An 18,488-nucleotide genomic window follows, 5' to 3' on the forward strand; every position below is an offset into this window, starting at 1 on the left:
GTGTTGAAAAAGATTTTAAAAAAAGTTATTTTGTTGATGCTCATCCCTCGTCACATGTGTGCAGGAGGTGTTGGTAATATGAAAAATTACATTAGGATTCATAAAGGCTGGTTTAATACTTATTTTGCCTTTTTCAGATCTGGGATCTCCGTCGGAAGGGTTGCATCATGACTTACAAGGTTTGTATCAAATTTTGAACTTTACATTTATGACCACTCTATGCTTGTTTATTTCTCTGATTCTTGGTCGAAATTCGTCGATGACTACTGCTACAAATTTTGTTGATAGGATGGTGCAGAGGTTGTGCATGACCTTTAAGCCGTCTTGTCTTGGTTGGATTCTCAACCTGACATTATTACTGACTGGTGCTTCACAGGCACTGTGTTGCATCATATAGTGTGCTGCCCCTCAGATGGACGTTAAGCTGGGACCCATCTGCTAACATTAGCTTTAGCTGGTGGACAGGCCACAGTGTCTTTCGTGAAGAGTAGGTGTGTTATTGCTGGCATCCTGGCCACGTTCAAAATTCTTGCTGAAATGGGTTCCTGTAAAATCTCAGGCCTGGCCGTCTGGTTTGTGAAAGATTTAGGCCAACCTTCCCACTTGCCCCCCCCCCACTCCAAGAAGGTGTGATTAATCGTGCTGGTAAAAGAAGTAGTAGTAGTCATTGTACAACAAATTTTGTCAGTTCTGGAAATCTCTTGCTACTTGACTCCTTAAACACGTTTTATTTCCTTCCATTTTGGGACTGGTTTTAACAAGGTTTTTCACGTCGCATGTTTACAAGAGTTCCGCGTTGCTGTTGTTATGGTTCTTGTTGGGGGGGGGGGGTCAGTTTTTGAAATGTGCACCCATTGGTCAGACAGCTGCTGGTCCCCACACATTACCACTTGACTCCACCCACCATGGCACCCAGCCAAAATAATATTGCTGCCATCTTGGTTTTCTGGCCTCAAATAAAAATGATTATTCAGGTTTAATCAAGCTCTGAAACAACTTGCCTTCATCTCATGGAAGACGATCTCATTTCCTTCCACAAAGCTCGGAACAAGTCAGGAGAGCCAGAAAACATCTTTTTAATCTCAGTTCTGAACTCCCTCCTCCAAATCCTGGTGTCATCTGGTTAAGTTTGTTTCTGGTGTATGTTCCCCCTCCATCCCCTTCCTAACTTAAACTGTCAGGAAGTATATGAGAGTACAATTGCAGTTCCAACGATACCATTTTTGCCTAATGCTTGCTTCAAGTCCGAAAACACTCTCTTGAATATGCCCTCGCCAGCATGTAAATGTTTCTTTGGTATCTAAATGCTTGTGATTCGGATTTGATCAAACATTAGATAATCACTCTTCGGCGAGTGGCGAATGACTTTGATCATCGCACGATTATCGATTCTACATGCATCCAACTCTAAAATACCTTTCCTATATTCAGCCCATAGTGACCGGTTTATCTGCAGCACACTGGCTTGATAGATGTCAGGTTTGAGGCCTTGGATGTTTGAGGTCCACACAGTTTCGGACTGGGGAGGAGTATTTGCTGGTCGGGTGCAGTAACGTGGAAAGGAGCAAGGAGATGGAGCTGGGAGAAGCATGGTGGGGCGGGGCTGGGGCGACAATTGGGAAGGGGGGGGGATCGGGCTGGGGCGAAGCTTGGGGGGGGGTATGAGACTCTGGCAGGATTATCTCGGTTATGGATGGATTCGGAAGAAATTTGGTGGACTGGTTGGGTGTGTGGCAAGGACGAATTAATTTGATTTTAGTGAAGATCTGGATCCAGATACAAGAATATTTATGCCTCCACTGATGAAGTAACACATAATGTCGGAGGCATTATGTTTTGGGTTGCCCGTCCGTCTGTCTGTCAGTGTGTGCATGATAGCTTTTCGTTACCGCGATAACTTAAGAACAGCTGAGGGGATCCAAGTCAAACTTGGTACAAATATGTATAATAATGCAAAGGTGAACGGATTATATTATGGGGTCAAGAAGTCAAAGGTCAGACATCCCGTTTGGTAAAGATTCTGTTACCGTGCTAACTTGTGAACCATTGATGGGATTTTGACCAAAATTTGTATTCGTATATGTTATGATGCAAAGAAGAACTGATCTATTTTGGTATCAAGAGGTCATGACAGGTAAAATGTGATACTTTAGAACAGCTGAAGGGATTTAAATTAAACTTGGGATAAGTATGTATCATGATGGAATAATGTGGGCGGAGGCATATCTGTTGACCTCGTGACGTGAAATTATGTCGAGCTTAAGTGATTCTTCACCATTGAGAGATAGTGCCAAAAATGACATAAAGCATAATATTTCGAAACATGGACGCATTATGACAAAACGTGGTGGATGAGTTGGGTAGGTGACAATAACAAGCCTTTTAGATTTTAGTTTGTGACAAAGATGAATGGTCTGGATGTAGTTCCGACTTATCAGTGCGATACAAAGCCTAAACTGTTCAGCCTGGCCGAGATATGCCCTAGACTGAGTGCCGTTCTCGTTCACAATGTTATTAAAAGCTTTTAAAGGAAGAAATGTTTTATTCAGTGAAAATTCAGTTTGGAGATATTGAAAAGGTGAAGTGGTAGAGAATGAAAGATTAACTGAGCACAGGAGATAGATTTCGGTTTTTACTGATTATGATTTTGTGTGGTTAAAATTGAAAAAATATTTTGGAGTGAAAAAGTTTTTTTTTTTTTTTTTTTTTTGTATTTTTTTTGGAGTGAGGAGGGGAAAAGGATTAAGCTGAGGGATCATAAGTGACAATGGGGGGATGAGAGGGAAGGATATACCTAGGATAAAAGGAGGGAAAACAAAGCACGTGCGATCAAAAATGGAGGCAGAAGCAGCAACCTGACTTTAGTGAGTCGGACTTTACCATGGGCACAAACTCGACGATTCAACACAAGATACGGTTTGCAAAGAATAATGGATGAAAAATGCGACCAGCAAAATAGGAATGAAAATAAAACAGTAAAACACAACATATCTGGTCTGGGAAACTTAGCTTTGATGAACTAGAAAGAGGAACTGCCGATCTGACGTCCATGCGCAACAAACACTGAACTGGAAGCCAAGTTGGCATGTATTTATCAAAAGTGTGTTGTTAAATTGGCCCAATTTGTCATCCTTTTTACCTGCAGAATAACAGAAACTCGTATAACTTAATTTTGGTTCACATTATAAGCAACACAAGTTTTTGTTGTACGAGACGCTGCTGTTTTGATTGTTACCCTTGCATTTGGCATTGCATTTGGGTCCGTTTGTTTGTTTGTTTGTCTGTACGCACAGAACTTTAGTGTTTTTCTCCACAACTGCCTGTCAGATTGAGACAAAATTTTCACTATAGGAGCGACTTACTCATGTATAATGTTTTATTGATAAATATGACATCATTGGTCACGTTGTGTGGCAGCCATATTGGAAAAATGGAAAACTTTGGATCTCTGGATCTCTGAAACCGCACCAAGGGAATGAGTGATTTTTTTTTTGTTTTTTATGATGTCATAAGTGCCTTCGTTATGACGTTACAATTGTATATGTAGAATGCTACATCTGATCAGTATGAAAATTTGAGGGTCATCTATGGATAAAATGGTCCACAGAAAAAAATTGATGATGTCATCGGTCACATGATTCAGTAGCCATGTTGTTTATTTTATTTTTTAAAAACCTTCAAAAATTTTCTCTGAAATGGCTGAACAGATCAAGGTATAACTTTACACGTATGACCGCCTATTCATGAGGAACAAAAGGTTCACACATATGATGTCATAGATCACATGGTTTGGCAGCCATATTGGATTTACCCTAAAACAGTTAAAAATCTTCCTCAGAATGGCTGCTTAGATCAAGGGGAAACTTCACGCACTTGTTCCCCAAGCCTTAGGGATACCAGGGTATTCATGAATAATTGATGTCATATGGTCTGGCAGCCAGCCATATTGGATTGAGTGAAACGCTTAAAAAAAATTCTCTCTCTTGAAATGCTTAATTAATCGACGTGAAACCTCACAATTATGATTGAATAGTGATGGGGAATATACATTTTAATCGTCAATCTGATCGGATGCATGGTGTGGCAGGCAGAATTTTATTTTTTTTGAATCTGGGTTCTTTTTGATTTTGTTTTTTTTTTTAAGAATGCTCACTTGGCTGTACCTGAATGGGTTTGGGGGTAGAGGTGTAGCAGCTGAAACATGAATCCTATCCAGGCTCCTCCTGATGACTCCATCTTTGCTTTTTGCTTGTTTGGGTTCTTTCTGATGACTCAAATGCAGTCCTGTACCTATTTGGTCATCCATTTGATTTGAATTTAATTTATTTTAATCCAATTCTAAATTCAATAGAATAATAATAAACATCATGGCTGCAGGGTCAGGTGTCCGATCAAAGCGGGGTTGCATCAAAGCAGGATGTCTTGGTACCCGGTCATCACTGCCAGCAGTTATAAAGTGGCAGTTCAAATTATGTCTCTTTTTAATTGTGTAACACACCATTACATAAACACCACACAAACCAAGTCCTGGTGAGGGTCTGCAATCTTTGATTGCTCTTTTTCTTGTTTTATATTGTTTTCACCTTTGCAGGGTCACGCAGACTGTGTGAATTGTGTACGATTCAGTCCTGATGGTCGGTGGATTGCATCAGCAGGTGGTGATGGCAGTGCTCGGGTATGTTGAGCAGTGAGCAGTCAACTGTAGTCTTAAATGTCACTTCTCCAAACTAACCATCTACCTTCTACAACATTGATCTTTCATGTGAATTTGATAGAATCTTAAAGAAAAACATAATATTGGCCACACAATGGAGCAGGATTTTTAAATGAAAAAAATTAAGAATGAACACACACTTCTTCCGCAGTTCCTTGCATCATTATCTCACTTTTTCTTATTTTTTAGCATGCTCGAGTATGTGTTAAACATTTATAATTTTTTTTTGTTGCATTTTCCATTCACAGATCTGGGACCTGGCGGCAGGAAAGCTTCTCCATAACTTCACCAACCACACAGATGCAATAAACACTGTGGAATTCCACCCCTCTGAGTACCTCCTTGCTACTGGTAGTGCTGACAGGTATTGTCTTTGTATAGTATATTGCTTTTGACTTATTTATTTATTTTCCTTTTGTCATGCCACAAGCTTATTCCATTTTTGAGCTTTGTTGTGCTGATTTTTTTGATTTTTTTCTGATTGAATTCTGTTAATCTTTTTTTTTTTTTGTCTCACATCAAGTTTGATACTTTGATGGAATATTTTGTTATGAAAATACAAGCTGTACTTGATGTCTGAATAATAAAAAGTAAAAAACATTAATTGACCTGTGAGGGGCATGTTGGGCAAGTGTAGGTGGAAAGAATGGAGTACGAGAGGCAGTTTTACAAATTTCCTAGTGGGTCATTTTTATATTGTGAATGATGATAAGTAACAAATGCATCCCTGTTGATTATGACCATGCATCTCCAAATGTAATGTCTGCAATGTTGAAATTTCTCTAATTGCTTTTCCTTTGATCATTGTGTTTCACATTTTGGTTGCCTTGGAGATGGCTCCAAGTTGGCGTCTAATAATGGATTGCTTAACAAGGAAATCTAACAGGTGGAGGCCATTTCAGCCAATCATGCATGCGCGAACACCACACCAACCCATTTACACAAGATCCAAGGAAGAAAATGCAAAAAAAAGTTTAATTGATGAAATGAATTTTTTTTTTTTTTTGTAGTTTTTCCCCCCCCCCCCATTTCTTCCCCTCAGGGAGGGGGCATGCACTTGGTTAAAAACACACAACATCAACCACACAACACCCCCTTGACCCCCACCAACAACACTCCGTACACAATCACCCATCAATACTCAAACTACCTAAAAGTCTTATCAACATCCCTATACCCCTCTATCTCCATAACTTCCAGGTACCTATCTAATTCTAATTCAAAGTTATCTTCTGTTTCTGCTGCCACTATGTTTCCAGAGAGACATTCCATGCATTAACTGCTGTCTGAGTGAAAGTCCCCTGCCTTACTACTGTCTTAACTCTCCTCTTCTTTACTCTCAAGCTATAACCCCTGGTTCTATCACTGTCTACTCTGTTGAATAATTCATCTGTACTTATTACAGCACGTGCGCTGTATACAATTGCACTGAGTTTGAAATGTCCCCGGTGTCTACCACGTCTCCGGTGTCCCCTGCCCCCCCCCCTCCCCACGTGCCTCAAGACGGCCAATGACGGCCGTCCGGTAGATGCAGTGCGTAACCTGGACAGAAATGGCGAGAATTGACGGAAATACCCGAGTATGTCAATGGATATTTGTGAAACTAATGTGTTATATATGTGAAAAACATTTAATCTATTGCTTGACGGGAAAAAAAAAACAAGAAACGCGCCCCTCTCATGTACGAACGAACGAAAGGCGTCATTTCCGTCCACCATCGCATTTCGCGCCGAAAGATGTCATTTCCGCCCACCATCGCATTTCGCGCCGAAAGATGTCATTTCCGCCCACCATCGCATTTCGCGCCGAAAGATGTCATTTCCGCCCACCATCGCATTTCGCGCCGAAAGATGTCATTTCCGCCCACCATCGCATTTCGCACCGATCGCCGAATGCTGAAAGCTCAGTTCTTCTTATGCTATCATTCTTTTGCGGCCTCCTGCCACGCTGTATCGAACAATTTCATTCCTTCTGTTGTGTGTGTGTATATATGTGTGTATATATATATATATATATATATATATATATATATATATATATATATATATATATATATATATATATATATATATATATATGTGCTTATCACAATAATAATAAGATTTTTACATTTCAAATATTAAGTACGCTTTTTAATTGTTTTTCAACGGAAAAAGCATAAATTGCATATTTTAACATTAGTGTACTCATTTGCTTCACCACACGCGCTGTATTGAAGGATTTCACTTGTTTTATCCATACCTTTCATTATCTTAAACATCTCTATCATATCTCCTCGTAACCTCCTTCTTTCTAGTGTATAAAGCCTTGTCTCTTTCCTCTTTACACTGAACCCTCTTTATGCCATCCATGTCCTTCCGGAACTGTGGTGATCAAAACTGCACACAATATTCTCGACGTGGCCTCACTAAATTCCTGTACAATGTTAACACCACCTCTTTTGATTTATTATTATTATTATTATTATTACTAGTACGGGCCCGTAGGTGAGTGCCAGTATGTGCTCTCTCTCTCTCTCTCTCTCTCTTTCTCTCTCTCTCTCTCTTTCTTTCTCTCTCTCTCTCTCTCTCTCTCTCTCTCTCTCTCTCTCTCTCTCTCTCTCTCTCTCTCTCTCTCTCTCTCTCTCTCTCTCTCTCTCTCTCTCTCTCTCTCTCTCTCTCTCTCTCTCTCTCTCTCTCTCTCTCTCTCTCTCTCTCTCTCTCTCTTTCTCTCTCTCTCTCTCTCTCTCTCTCTCTCTCTCTCTCTCTCTCTCTCTCTCTCTCTCTCTCTCTCTCCTCGAAAAGGCACATCCGCGGGTCCCCAGCAATATTGCTGGCAAGTTTCAATCATGCAAAATAAATAAATAAATATTAATTGTGATGTCATTCGTGACGTCATAGCACCGTGTCCTGTCATTGGTCGACAGATAAATGGCAGTAACTTGGGAACCGCTTGTCCGATTAATATCAAACCTTGAAAAAGCAAATCCGCGGGGCCCCGGCAATATTCCTGGCAAGTTTCAATCAGATCGGACAGTCGATCGTGCAAAAAAAAAAGAATAAATAAATAAACATTAATTGTGATGTCATAGCACCGTGTCTTGTCATTGGTCGACAGATAAATGGCCGTAACTTGGGAATCGCTCGTTCGATTGATATCAAACCTCGAAAAGGCACATCCGCGGGTCCCCGGCAATATTCCTGGCAAGTTTCAATCAGATCGGACCGGCGGTCGTCGAGAAACGGCAGTCGCAGACAGACAGACAGACAGACACACAGAGATTGCTGGAATTATAGATAGATTATTTTTTTAATGTTGAAGGTTCCAGTCACAGACTAAATAGTCTTCATCGAGGCCAGGCCTTAATTAAATAAAAATAAAAGAGAGAATGTAAAGTGGGGAGTGAAAATGAGTAAGAAAAGTGTGGTGTTTGTTTGCAAAAAAGAGAGATTAAAGTTAGCCTGGTAGCTGTGGTTTGAGTGAGACAGAAAGTAAGACCAGCAATCCTGACATGGAGAGTATAAGATGGTTCTGGACACCACTTTAATGCTCCTAAGTCAGAACGGTAGTACCACCCTGGGCGGTTGCTGTCTACAATCTACTACCTAAAAAAGCCGGTCGAATCAGATAGGTGTTTTTTCGGAGACACCATCTCCTTACTGGATGGCCATTGGCTCCCTAAAGGAGCTCATCCGCCCTTTTGCAGGTGTTGTTTTTCATCCTGGCAGGGTATCACAGTCACCCTCCGCACTGGCAAGCCATTGAGGAGGGGTGTCGGTTTAGTCGCCAACGACCCGACCATGCAGCAGGTAGCACTGGGTTACATGTTACCAGTGGCAGTCAAGAAACCTGACTGACCTGACCTGAAATTGAGCCCCCTCCGAATACAGCCTAAAACCTTATTTGCTCTACCTACAGCTGCCTGGCACTGTGCTGCCTGCTTACCTCCCATATCTATTACCACCCCCAGATCCTTCTCCTGTGTGACACGCTCCAAAATTACCCCTTGCATCTACGTACTGTATTTTTTGACCTATAAGTCAATTTGGAGTACAAGACTAAGCTTGATCGACTATGATAGCAAAACTGCCATTCAGTCAGGCCAATAGAAGTTTAAAAGTGGAGTGTCCAGTGTGGCAGACGCTGCTCGCTCGGGCCGGCCTCACACAGCCGACACCAGAAATGTTTGCAGGAGTTGAGCACATGCTAAGGGAAAACCGTCACATTACACTGGATGAAGTGGTCTCCGAATTTAACATTAGCCATGGTTCAGCATACCATATCATTCACAACGTGCTGGGGTTCCGCAAAGTGTCTGCAAGGTGGGTGCCTCGACAACTCGCACCCAAACTGAAAGAACTCCACTTTTAAACTTCCTGTTCTAGTCGTACACCTGCTGCAGCGATAAACATGTGTCCCCATATTGCATTTTCATTCTGCGATGGATTTCACTGGAATTCACACCCTCACTTCCCAAGAAATTGATGACAGAATGTTACTCCTCCCTGATGCATGCTTCTCAGGGAGCCGCCATCTTGGAACTGCTCTACTGACGTCATACGCTCAATGTTGCCAGATCAAACAGGCAAAACATGACATATCCATGGGTAAAACATTTGTCGTCTACAACTATACACATTACATTCTCAAATTTAAATCGTCATTTTAAGGTTACTTATTGACTGCCCCTCCTACATAGCACAATATCTCAAAAAAGTTGTGGATGGATTCGGCCGAAACTTGGTGGACAGGTGAGGTGTGTGACAAGGACAAATTTATTCGATTTTGGTGAAAATCCGGATCTGGATACGAGAATTTTTAATTTTTATACTGATTCTTCGCCATTGAAAGATGAGGCCAAAATGATATATAGCAGGATATTTCAAACATTTGTGGACGGATTCAGATGAAACTAGGTGGATGAGTTGGATAGGCGACAAGAACAAGCCGATTTGATTTTGGTCCAGGTCTGCATCCAGATCCGGCCCAACAGTGGGATACAAAACATAAACTTCGGACTTCCGGTTTTGGTTTTGGAGCGACGAGAGATCTCCTTCGGGGCTCCCTGCTGACGTTCTCAAAGTTAAGTTTCCGGTTGTTATTTGTCCCGTTTTAACTGTTTAATTTTCTCACCTACATGTTACTGTGTGTTCCTAGTTCGGTTTTGTTTCAAAAATCGTGCTATTTTGTGAGTATTTTTGTCGACGTTCTTACCTGGTGTTTGAGGCCTAGGCCTTGGCCTAGGTTTGAGGCCTACCGGTTCCACTCGGTGTTCGATCGTTTTTTTTAATTTTTTTTATTTTTATTTTTTCTCCCCATTACCTTCAATTTCTATCCTCCCCATTACCTTCAATTTTCATCCTCCCCACTTTCCAAACATCCCCCATTCTCCCAACGAATCTCTTTCTTATCTCAAAAAAAAATATATATATATATATCCAACAACAACAACACGCTCACCTTCTCCCTATTCTGCTTCTTCTTCTTCCTCTTAACTTCCTCCTTGTCTTCTTCCTCGATTTTTTTTTTTTTTTTAAATTTTTTTTCTACACTTCCATGACCTAATCTGTTGAACTCTCTCAAACATTAATATTAACAACAAAAACGATCTTATAATGCTTCATCTTCCTCTCTCACACATGTGGTACTCTTTACTGTTTCACAATGCACTACTCTTCTGATATTTTAACAGACTGCTCTCATTTCGACCTCTCCTTCATTCCTTGTCTAAAAAATCCAACCATTACAAGCGCTTCTTCTCTCCATTCTCCGAATTCGCCTTCATTGCATCCATCAAGAATTGTGTTAAATCGCATCTCTGACCTAAAACTTTTAAAAACCACAGTTTGCCATGGATGTTCGCTTTCCATCAACCATTCTTTTTTTCCAACTTCAGTGCCAACTCACCCCCCTCACCCCTCACTCTCACTCTCAAAGCAACCATCCCACTCTTCTCCCTCCAAGCCTCCCTCTCACCTCTCTCAAAAATTCCCCCCTCACCTTTCTCCCACCTTTCATCCCCCTCACTCATCCTTCTCAAAGTTGCCCCTCCTCTCATCCACCAAGCTGCCTCCCTCCACTGCCCTCTCACCTCCATCTCTTCACTCCACCTCCTCAAATCCTCAACTGCCTTCTTCCTTGTCTCTTGTCCCCCCTCTCCCCCAGCACCACAGAGCCTTTTCTCCTCCTCATTCGGCCCCTCCCCTTGCTATTCTGCAATACCCCACACTCTTTCAACAACCCTCCTTACCTCCCCCCTCGTCCCTTGTCCTATCCTCCCCCTCCCCCTCCTGCACCCAAAGCCTCCTCCCCTACATCTTCATTAAAAGTGTGGACCTCAAATATCCGGGGCCTTCGCTCAAACCTTTCAGATCTTTCCATACAGGTTGCCACTGACAAACCAGACATTATCTGCCTCACAGAAACTTTCCTCTCCCAAGACATGTCTGACTCCCAAGTATCTCTCCCCGGTTACTCCCTCTTACGGTATGACAGACCTGAGCCTCGTCCTGGTGGAGGTGTTGCTCTCTTCATCAAAGACTCTATTCCTCACTCTCCATGCATTGCTCTCACTCCCCCACACCCCCAGGAATACCTCTGGCTTCGGCTTCCCTCCACTCCCACCTCATGTTTATATGTGTACTGTACCGTCCACCGAACAGTGATGACTCCATCTACACCTCACTATCCGAAAACATGGACCATCTTATATCTTCTCATCCAAACTCTCTCTTCCTCTTATGTGGCGACTTCAATTGTCATCATGCCAGTTGGCTAGGTGTGGGTACCTCTCTCACCTGCCATGGCACCTCTGCAAAAGCTTTCTGTGACTCATTGGGACTGACTCAATCGGTCAACTTCCCACCCGGATCTCAACCAATGGTATTCCATCTCTTCTGGATCTGATTCTGACAAATTTCCCAGACAATATCTGCTGCTCTTCCTTCGCTCCAATTGGTTCTTCTGACCACGTCCTTGTTAAAGTGGACATCTCTCTGGCTGTTATCAGAGAACCACCTCACCACCGTCGAGTCTGGCATTTCACTCAAGCCGACTGGCAGGGTCTCCGAGCAGCCATCAAACTTACAGACTGGTCTCCTATCACTACTTTCTCAAACATCAACTCATCCTGGGAATTCTTTCAAAGAAACTTGCTCTCCCTCATGCACAGATTTATCCCCTCTCGTGTTCAGTTGTCCTACCCTTCCTCCCGCCCTTGGTTTACTGAAGCTTGTGGTGAGGCAGTTGTCCTGAAACAACTTGCCTTTGCCTCATGGAAAGCAAACCCGACTGAGGGCAATCTCAGTTCTTTCCACAAAGCTCGGAACAAGTGTGTATCTACCCTCAGGAGAGCCAGAAAACAACATCTTTCTCATCTCAAGTCTGAACTCTCAAACCTCTCTCCCTCCTCAAAATCCTGGTGGCGTTTAATCAAATCTGTTTCTGGTGTATGTTCCCCCTCCATCCCCTCCCTTACCTCAAATGGCCGCACTGCTGATTCCACACGTGATAAAGCTGAATGTCTAAACTCGGTGTTTGCAGCTAAATCTTGTGTCCTAAACCCATCACTATCTCTACCCACTTTACCCAGTTGCACCCAACTGTCCCTGGACTGTGTATCTTTTTCTTCTGACAAAGTGGAGAGCTTGCTTTCAAACCTCGAGTCAGATTCTGCAACCGGTCCAGACGGCATCAGCCCACGTGTCCTCAAAGCCTGCTCTTCTGCTCTTGCTCACCCTCTCTCTGTTCTATTCACCCTCTCATTTGCCCAAGGTCATCTGCCATCTGCTTGGAAATCTGCTAACATCACTCCCCTGCATAAAAAATGTGCAAAAACAGATCCCTGCAACTACAGACCAATCAGCCTTCTCCCAATCATCAGCAAGGTTATGGAATTCATCATCGCTTCAGACATGAAATCCTTCCTCTTCTCCAATGGCTTGATTTCCAATCATCAATTTGGTTTCAGACAAGGTCACTCTACCCTGGATATGCTGCTTCTGCTCTCCCATCAATGGATGGAGGTCCTCAATGCCAGACAGGAAATCCGAGCCGTATCCCTGGACATATCACGTGCTTTTGACACAGTCTGGCACCCTGCACTACTCACCAAACTCTCTTCCCATGGTATTCAAGGCCATCTCCACTCATGGCTCGCAGACTTCCTCTCCTGTCGCAGTCAACGTGTGGCCCTAAATGGAGTTCTTTCATCCCCTCTTCCTGTGCAGGCTGGAGTTCCTCAAGGTAGCGTTCTGGGCCCTGTTCTTTTTCTGGTATTCATCAATGATCTCTCGGACTCTCTGGAAAATCCTCTATTTCTCTTTGCCGACGACTCCACCCTCTGCCGTACCATCTGTCATCCCTCAGACCGGCAAGCAGCAGCTTCTTCGCTCACTGCAGATCTGGATAAAATCACAAACTGGTCCAACACGTGGAACATGTCTTTCAATCCAGACAAATCTCACACTCTCACGATGTCTCTTCGAAAGGACCGTTTAGAAAACCCCCCATCCACTTTCTCAACAATCCTCTGGAAGAAGTCTTTTCTTTCATGCTTCTGGGTCTCACTATCTGCCATGACCTTTCCTGGGAAAGTCACTTTTCCAACCTCGCCTCAAAAGCCAGTCGCCGACTGGGAATCCTCCGTCGTGCAAAGTCCTTCCTCGGCCCTCTTGAGCTCCTGACCACTTACAAAGCTTTTGTCCGTAGCCTGATGGAGTACTGCTCTCCCCTCTGGGCTGGTGCTCCTGCCTCTCACCTTTCTCGGCTTCACGCTGTCGAAACCAGGGCATTTAAGATCATCGGCATCTCCCGCAATGAAGCTGAGTCTTTGGGCCTCTCACTCAATCACCGCAGGTTGGTCGATGGTCTTTCTGTCTTCTACTGACTCCTCTCCAGCCATGCCCCCCTCTCTCTCTGCGATTTGTCCCCACCACATTTCCACAGGGCGCTCAAGGTCCGCCAACAACCCCCTTCTGGTAAAACTACCAAAATCACGAATCACTGCTCACCTTCACTCTTTCATTCCTCTTTTTTTCCTGCCTTTGGAATAAACTTCCTCACTCTCTTCTTTCCCATTCTTCCCTCCAGGCTTTCAAAACAGCTGTTCACCACCACCTCTTATCTTCCCCCATCCAAATCCTCGATCTTTTCTACTCCCGATAATCCACCCAAGCCCACTTCCTTCAATTCCTCTGCTTTCCTTCCTGAAAGTCCCTGTAATGTCCATCTTCTCTTCGCCATGTTCCCCGTCCCATCCCCATCCCTCTCCCTTCCACAGTTCACCTAATGTGTCTGTTCCCCACTGTTTTGTCCCTTCCACTCCCACCCCTCTTGTCTCATGCCTCCTTGCTGTGAGTTGTGTGTTTGCTCTCATACGAGCTTCGACCAAGGTATACAAAAAGAGAGTACAAGAGAAGAAAAGCAAAAATTGTAACGAATAAAGGAGAATTCTGAAAAAAAAAGAATTAGAAAGAAGTGTGAAAGGAACAAAGAACAAAGATGTCAGGAAGTGCTTGGATAGATAGATTTCAGAAGTTACTCCTCAGGCTCAAACACAGCAACATGTACAGCAAAGTTTTATTTCTGGTCAACACCTCCATTATTAAATATATATATATATATATTTTTTTTTGCATACAAAGTCTGGACTTGTGGTGGAGCTCTCCATGATGGTTATTGTTACATGGCCATACATAGTTATTATACATGGTCATACATGGTCATACATGGTTATACATTTCCATGGTATTATGTCATTGGCACCTCCACAATTGGAAAAACAAAAGTGTATTTCAGCTCTTAAACCTGCTTGAATTTGAAGAAGCTATAATACGGATGGCCATAGTGTTTGTTTCTTTTAGTTATTACATCTTTCAATTTCAGCCACTAATTTGTTATTGCTCATGTAAAGCGAACTTGAGAAGAATTTATTTTTCCAGTAGGTCAGATTTTTTGTGGATCATGTTCGAATTATTTTTTATCTATGTAGAAGTAAATACATAAAAATTTAGTTCTCTTTGTTGTTTTAAAAATACGATTTAAAAAAACAAAACAATCTCTTTGTCTTAATATTCTTCATCCATCCCCTCTTTCTCCTCCTATCCTCAACATAACGTAACAACAAAGGCATATTGTCATGACTGTTAACCTTATTCGTTTTTATGATGAAATATATCTTCCCATATTGTACTTTGCATGTTGTCCTCTCTTCCTCAGCACTTCTTTATCTAATGCTACTTCTTTCTTTGTTTCCCACCATTCTTTAAGTATGTGTCATGTATAATGCCAAATGTGTTCTCTCTTGTAGAACGGTGCGATTCTGGGATCTTGAGAAGTTCACACAGGTGAGTTGCACCGATGGACAGGCGATGCCAATCAGGTGAGATATGTGACTTTGTTGCAATTATTTTCTGCTGCTGATGTTATGTTCTTCTCTATGACATTTGTTTATTCCATGAGACTCATATTAACAGTTAAGGGGTTGTAGGAATTTTTCTCTTTCATAACTATTCCCATGTTTAAACTTATCTTTTGCTCTCAGCAACATGCCAATGTTGAAATGTCTTTGTCAGGATCTTGGCATATCTATCAAGCTAGATCTCTTTACATATGAAGCACGGATCTACCATTGGGTCTTGTGGAACTTTCACTGCCCCTTCGCTCCCCCTAATTTTCTCATGAAATAAACAGTGAAATTAGCCCCTCATTTTGTGTTAAATTGCTACATTAGATCTCCTCTCTCTCTACCTAGTATAGGAAAGCCAAGAATAAAATCCATGCAGACATTCATTCCATTAAATGCATTGACAGAGGTCAAATTGTCTGAAAAAGTAAGAAAACCGTGATGAAGCTGAGTCTATGGGACTACCCCTTCGCCGTCGCAGATACAGGTCGGTGGTCTCTTTGTATTTCACTGCCTTCTTTCTGGTCTTGCACCCTCTGCTCTTTTCATTCTTTGTCCCCTACCAGGTTTCTGCAGGGCTCACACGATCCACCATTAACCCCCTTCTGGTGTAACTACCTAAATCCAGGATCACTGCTCACCTCCACTCATTTGTTCTTCTTTATTTATTTATTTTTACACCTGTGGAACCAACTTCAACATCCTCTTCAATCTCATTCTTCCCTCCAGGTCTTCAAGACAACTGTTTACCACCATCTCAGATCGTCCCCAATCCAAAAACATGATCTTTTCTACCCCCGTTAACCCCACCCCAATCCCTCCTTCCAAATTTCCTGTTTTCCCTCCTTGGAGTTTCCTTCTGTATTCATCTTGTCCACCCCATGCATTCTCTCCTCCCCACAGCCATTGTTTGTCCAAGTCTCCCTCTTTTGTCTTTCAACTCTGCTGTTTGTGTCCACCCCCCTTTCTCTCTACCATTGCTTTTGTCCTGTTGTGTCCTGATCCATTCAGTATTCTGGGTCTTCCATGAGCCTTGACTCTCTAATACCAAAAAAAATTCAAAGGTTGGTAACCATTGTGCAGACTTGGTTGGCTGAATGGTCTCTTTTTGTGTTGAAGTATCTTGGCAGGGAAGACGTCTATTATACATTGCAAACGATGGTGTCTGCCCGTACATTTGTCTGACTCGCGTTTATGGTGGCTGCTTCCCTTGCTGCATTTGAAAAGCGAAACATTCACTTTTGAAATGACAGGAGAACAGGCATGAATAATTGTTGATGCCAAATTCTATTTCACAAGCAGGATGTTTTGCCCTCTTTTTTAGACAAATTGAACCTCCACCGCCCGATATTGTCACCATTTCGTGGTGGGCAGTATAAGTAGCTCTGAGTGAAACCAAGAGTGCAACAAAATTAACCTTTTTTAAAAAAGTCTATGAAATAATTTAAATTGATAGATTAACGTAAGCTTTTCCTGAGCCTGGTGTCGGCGCAGTGGTTAGGGCAGCAGCTTGGGATCCAAAAGGTCCTGAGTTCAAGCCCCGTTGGGTCACTGAATTAATACACCAGGGGGTTGACTCAGCCTGTCATCCTTCCGAGGTTGATGAAATGAGTACCAGTGTACTGGGCCGGTGTATACCCCGGTTAAAATAGGTGTACCAGATCCCTGTGTCGCAAGAGGCGACCAGGGTTGCGTCAGGAAGGGCATCCGGTGTAAAACGTGTGCCAAATCACTATGCGGATCATATAGATGATCCGCTGTGGCGACCCCTAACGGGAGCAGCCGAAAGAAGAAGAAGAGATTAACTTAAGCTTTTCCTGTCATTGGGGAAGGATACTTTTCCTCGTCTATCTTCTGTCTTCTATCTATACAGTAAATGCAAGTTGCCTAATTGCGTCTGAACGGGGTAAACATCGTAACAACAGCACGTACAATGCTGAATGATACCTCATTTTAGAGCTCTTGGGTCCAGACTGTGGATGCGGAGGTTTAGAAATGTTATTCATGCAATTTCGAGTTGTATTCATTTTTGTTGCGTAAGCCTGGTGTTGGCTCAGTGGTTAGGGTGGCGGCTTGGGATCCCAGGGTGCTGAGTTCAAGCCCCGTTGGCTGCTGAATTAACACCAGGGGGGTTGACTCAGCCTGTCATCCTTCCGAGGTCGGCGAAATGAGTGCCAGTGTTCTGGTCCCGGTGTATGCCCCGGTTAGAATAGGTGTACCATATCCCTGTGTGTCGTAAGAGGCGACAAGGGTTGGCGTCAGGAAGGGCATCCGGCCATAAAACATTGCCTCAAGAAAAAGCCCAACCCCTGCACAGCAGGGAAAAATGGCTGTAAAAACGGTCATTTATTCATTTTTGTTGCGCACGCGGTGTATAATGCTCAGTCATTGGTTTGCACATCTACCGGAAGTAAAAAAAATAATAATATAACACAAACTATTCAGTCAATTCTCTCAACTTATAATTACCTTTCCATCGATTTACTTTTATGAGAAACATTGGCAGTCTTATAAGTTAGTGACTATTATGCTGTTAAAGGAAAATCCTATCATAAATAAATAAAACTAAGAATAATTTCCTTTTTGTCTATTTACCTCACCAAGAAAACTTCATTCTTTTGGAAACAAAGAAATTCTCTGATAAACTGAATCTCCAGCTCCTTACTAATGCATATGTGGCAAGTTCAAGGTTACGAAAAAACAGGTTACTAGGAATTGAAAGCGGTGGGGGGGTGGGGGGGGTGTATTTATTATTTATTAGACGTGATCGGAAGCGAAGTAATACTGCACGTGGAATCCTGGAGGGTTGTGAACGTGGCTTTCGGTGAGGGAAAGTTCTTGACGTCACACAGCTTTGCATCTTGTCCTAATTCCCATAAATAATTGGGGGGTATTAGGAGAACAAATGAACAAAACTAATGAAAAATTGAAAACCAAAATAGACGAAAATAATGAAAAACTGGAAACCAGTAATACTTTCCATGTTGGCTCGATGTCGCTTCAGATCTAATCAGTCTGTTTGTCAACCCTTGTGGGGGCTTTGGGGGGGGGGGGGTGCGGACTTGGGAGTTGGGAGAGGATGAGGGATGCAGACTTGGAATTGGGAGCAGCGCAGAAATGCGGACTTGGAGTTGGGAGGGGCGCAAGGAGGTACAATTGGAGTTCAGAGGCGGGTGGGAGGGATGCAGATTTGAAGAAGAAGAAAGGGGTTGACTACTCAAAGTCACATCTTACATTACAGTAAGTCCTCGCTTCACATCATCCTGGTTAACATTGGTTCGTTAATAAGTCACTGATATATTGGAGAACATACTCATTTAAAGTCATTCACCATTCCATTATAAAGTCGTTTTACCTATAATTTAGTACCAAACTCATGGTTTTCCTAGT

The 18,488-nt window shown here is 42.7% G+C and overlaps 1 protein-coding gene across 7 annotated transcripts in view; it reads left to right on the plus strand.

The window, feature by feature from the left end:
• KATNB1 (katanin regulatory subunit B1) overlaps positions 1 to 18,488 on the plus strand; it is a 118,338-nt gene that overhangs the window by 40,919 nt on the left and 58,931 nt on the right. For all 7 annotated transcript variants that reach the window (XM_085895457.1, XM_085895458.1, XM_085895459.1 and 4 more), the window contains exons 5-8: positions 138 to 179; positions 4,592 to 4,675; positions 4,963 to 5,078; positions 15,003 to 15,074. In XM_085895457.1, the coding sequence (XP_085751583.1) occupies positions 138 to 179; positions 4,592 to 4,675; positions 4,963 to 5,078; positions 15,003 to 15,074 (314 nt within the window). The remainder of the gene's footprint in view (positions 1 to 137; positions 180 to 4,591; positions 4,676 to 4,962; positions 5,079 to 15,002; positions 15,075 to 18,488) is intronic.

The sequence above is a fragment of the Eptatretus burgeri genome, chromosome 9, assembly GCF_056783735.1.
Source record: "Eptatretus burgeri isolate ZD-2024b chromosome 9, Ebu_testis_v1, whole genome shotgun sequence".
NCBI classification, from domain to species: domain Eukaryota; kingdom Metazoa; phylum Chordata; class Myxini; order Myxiniformes; family Myxinidae; genus Eptatretus; species Eptatretus burgeri.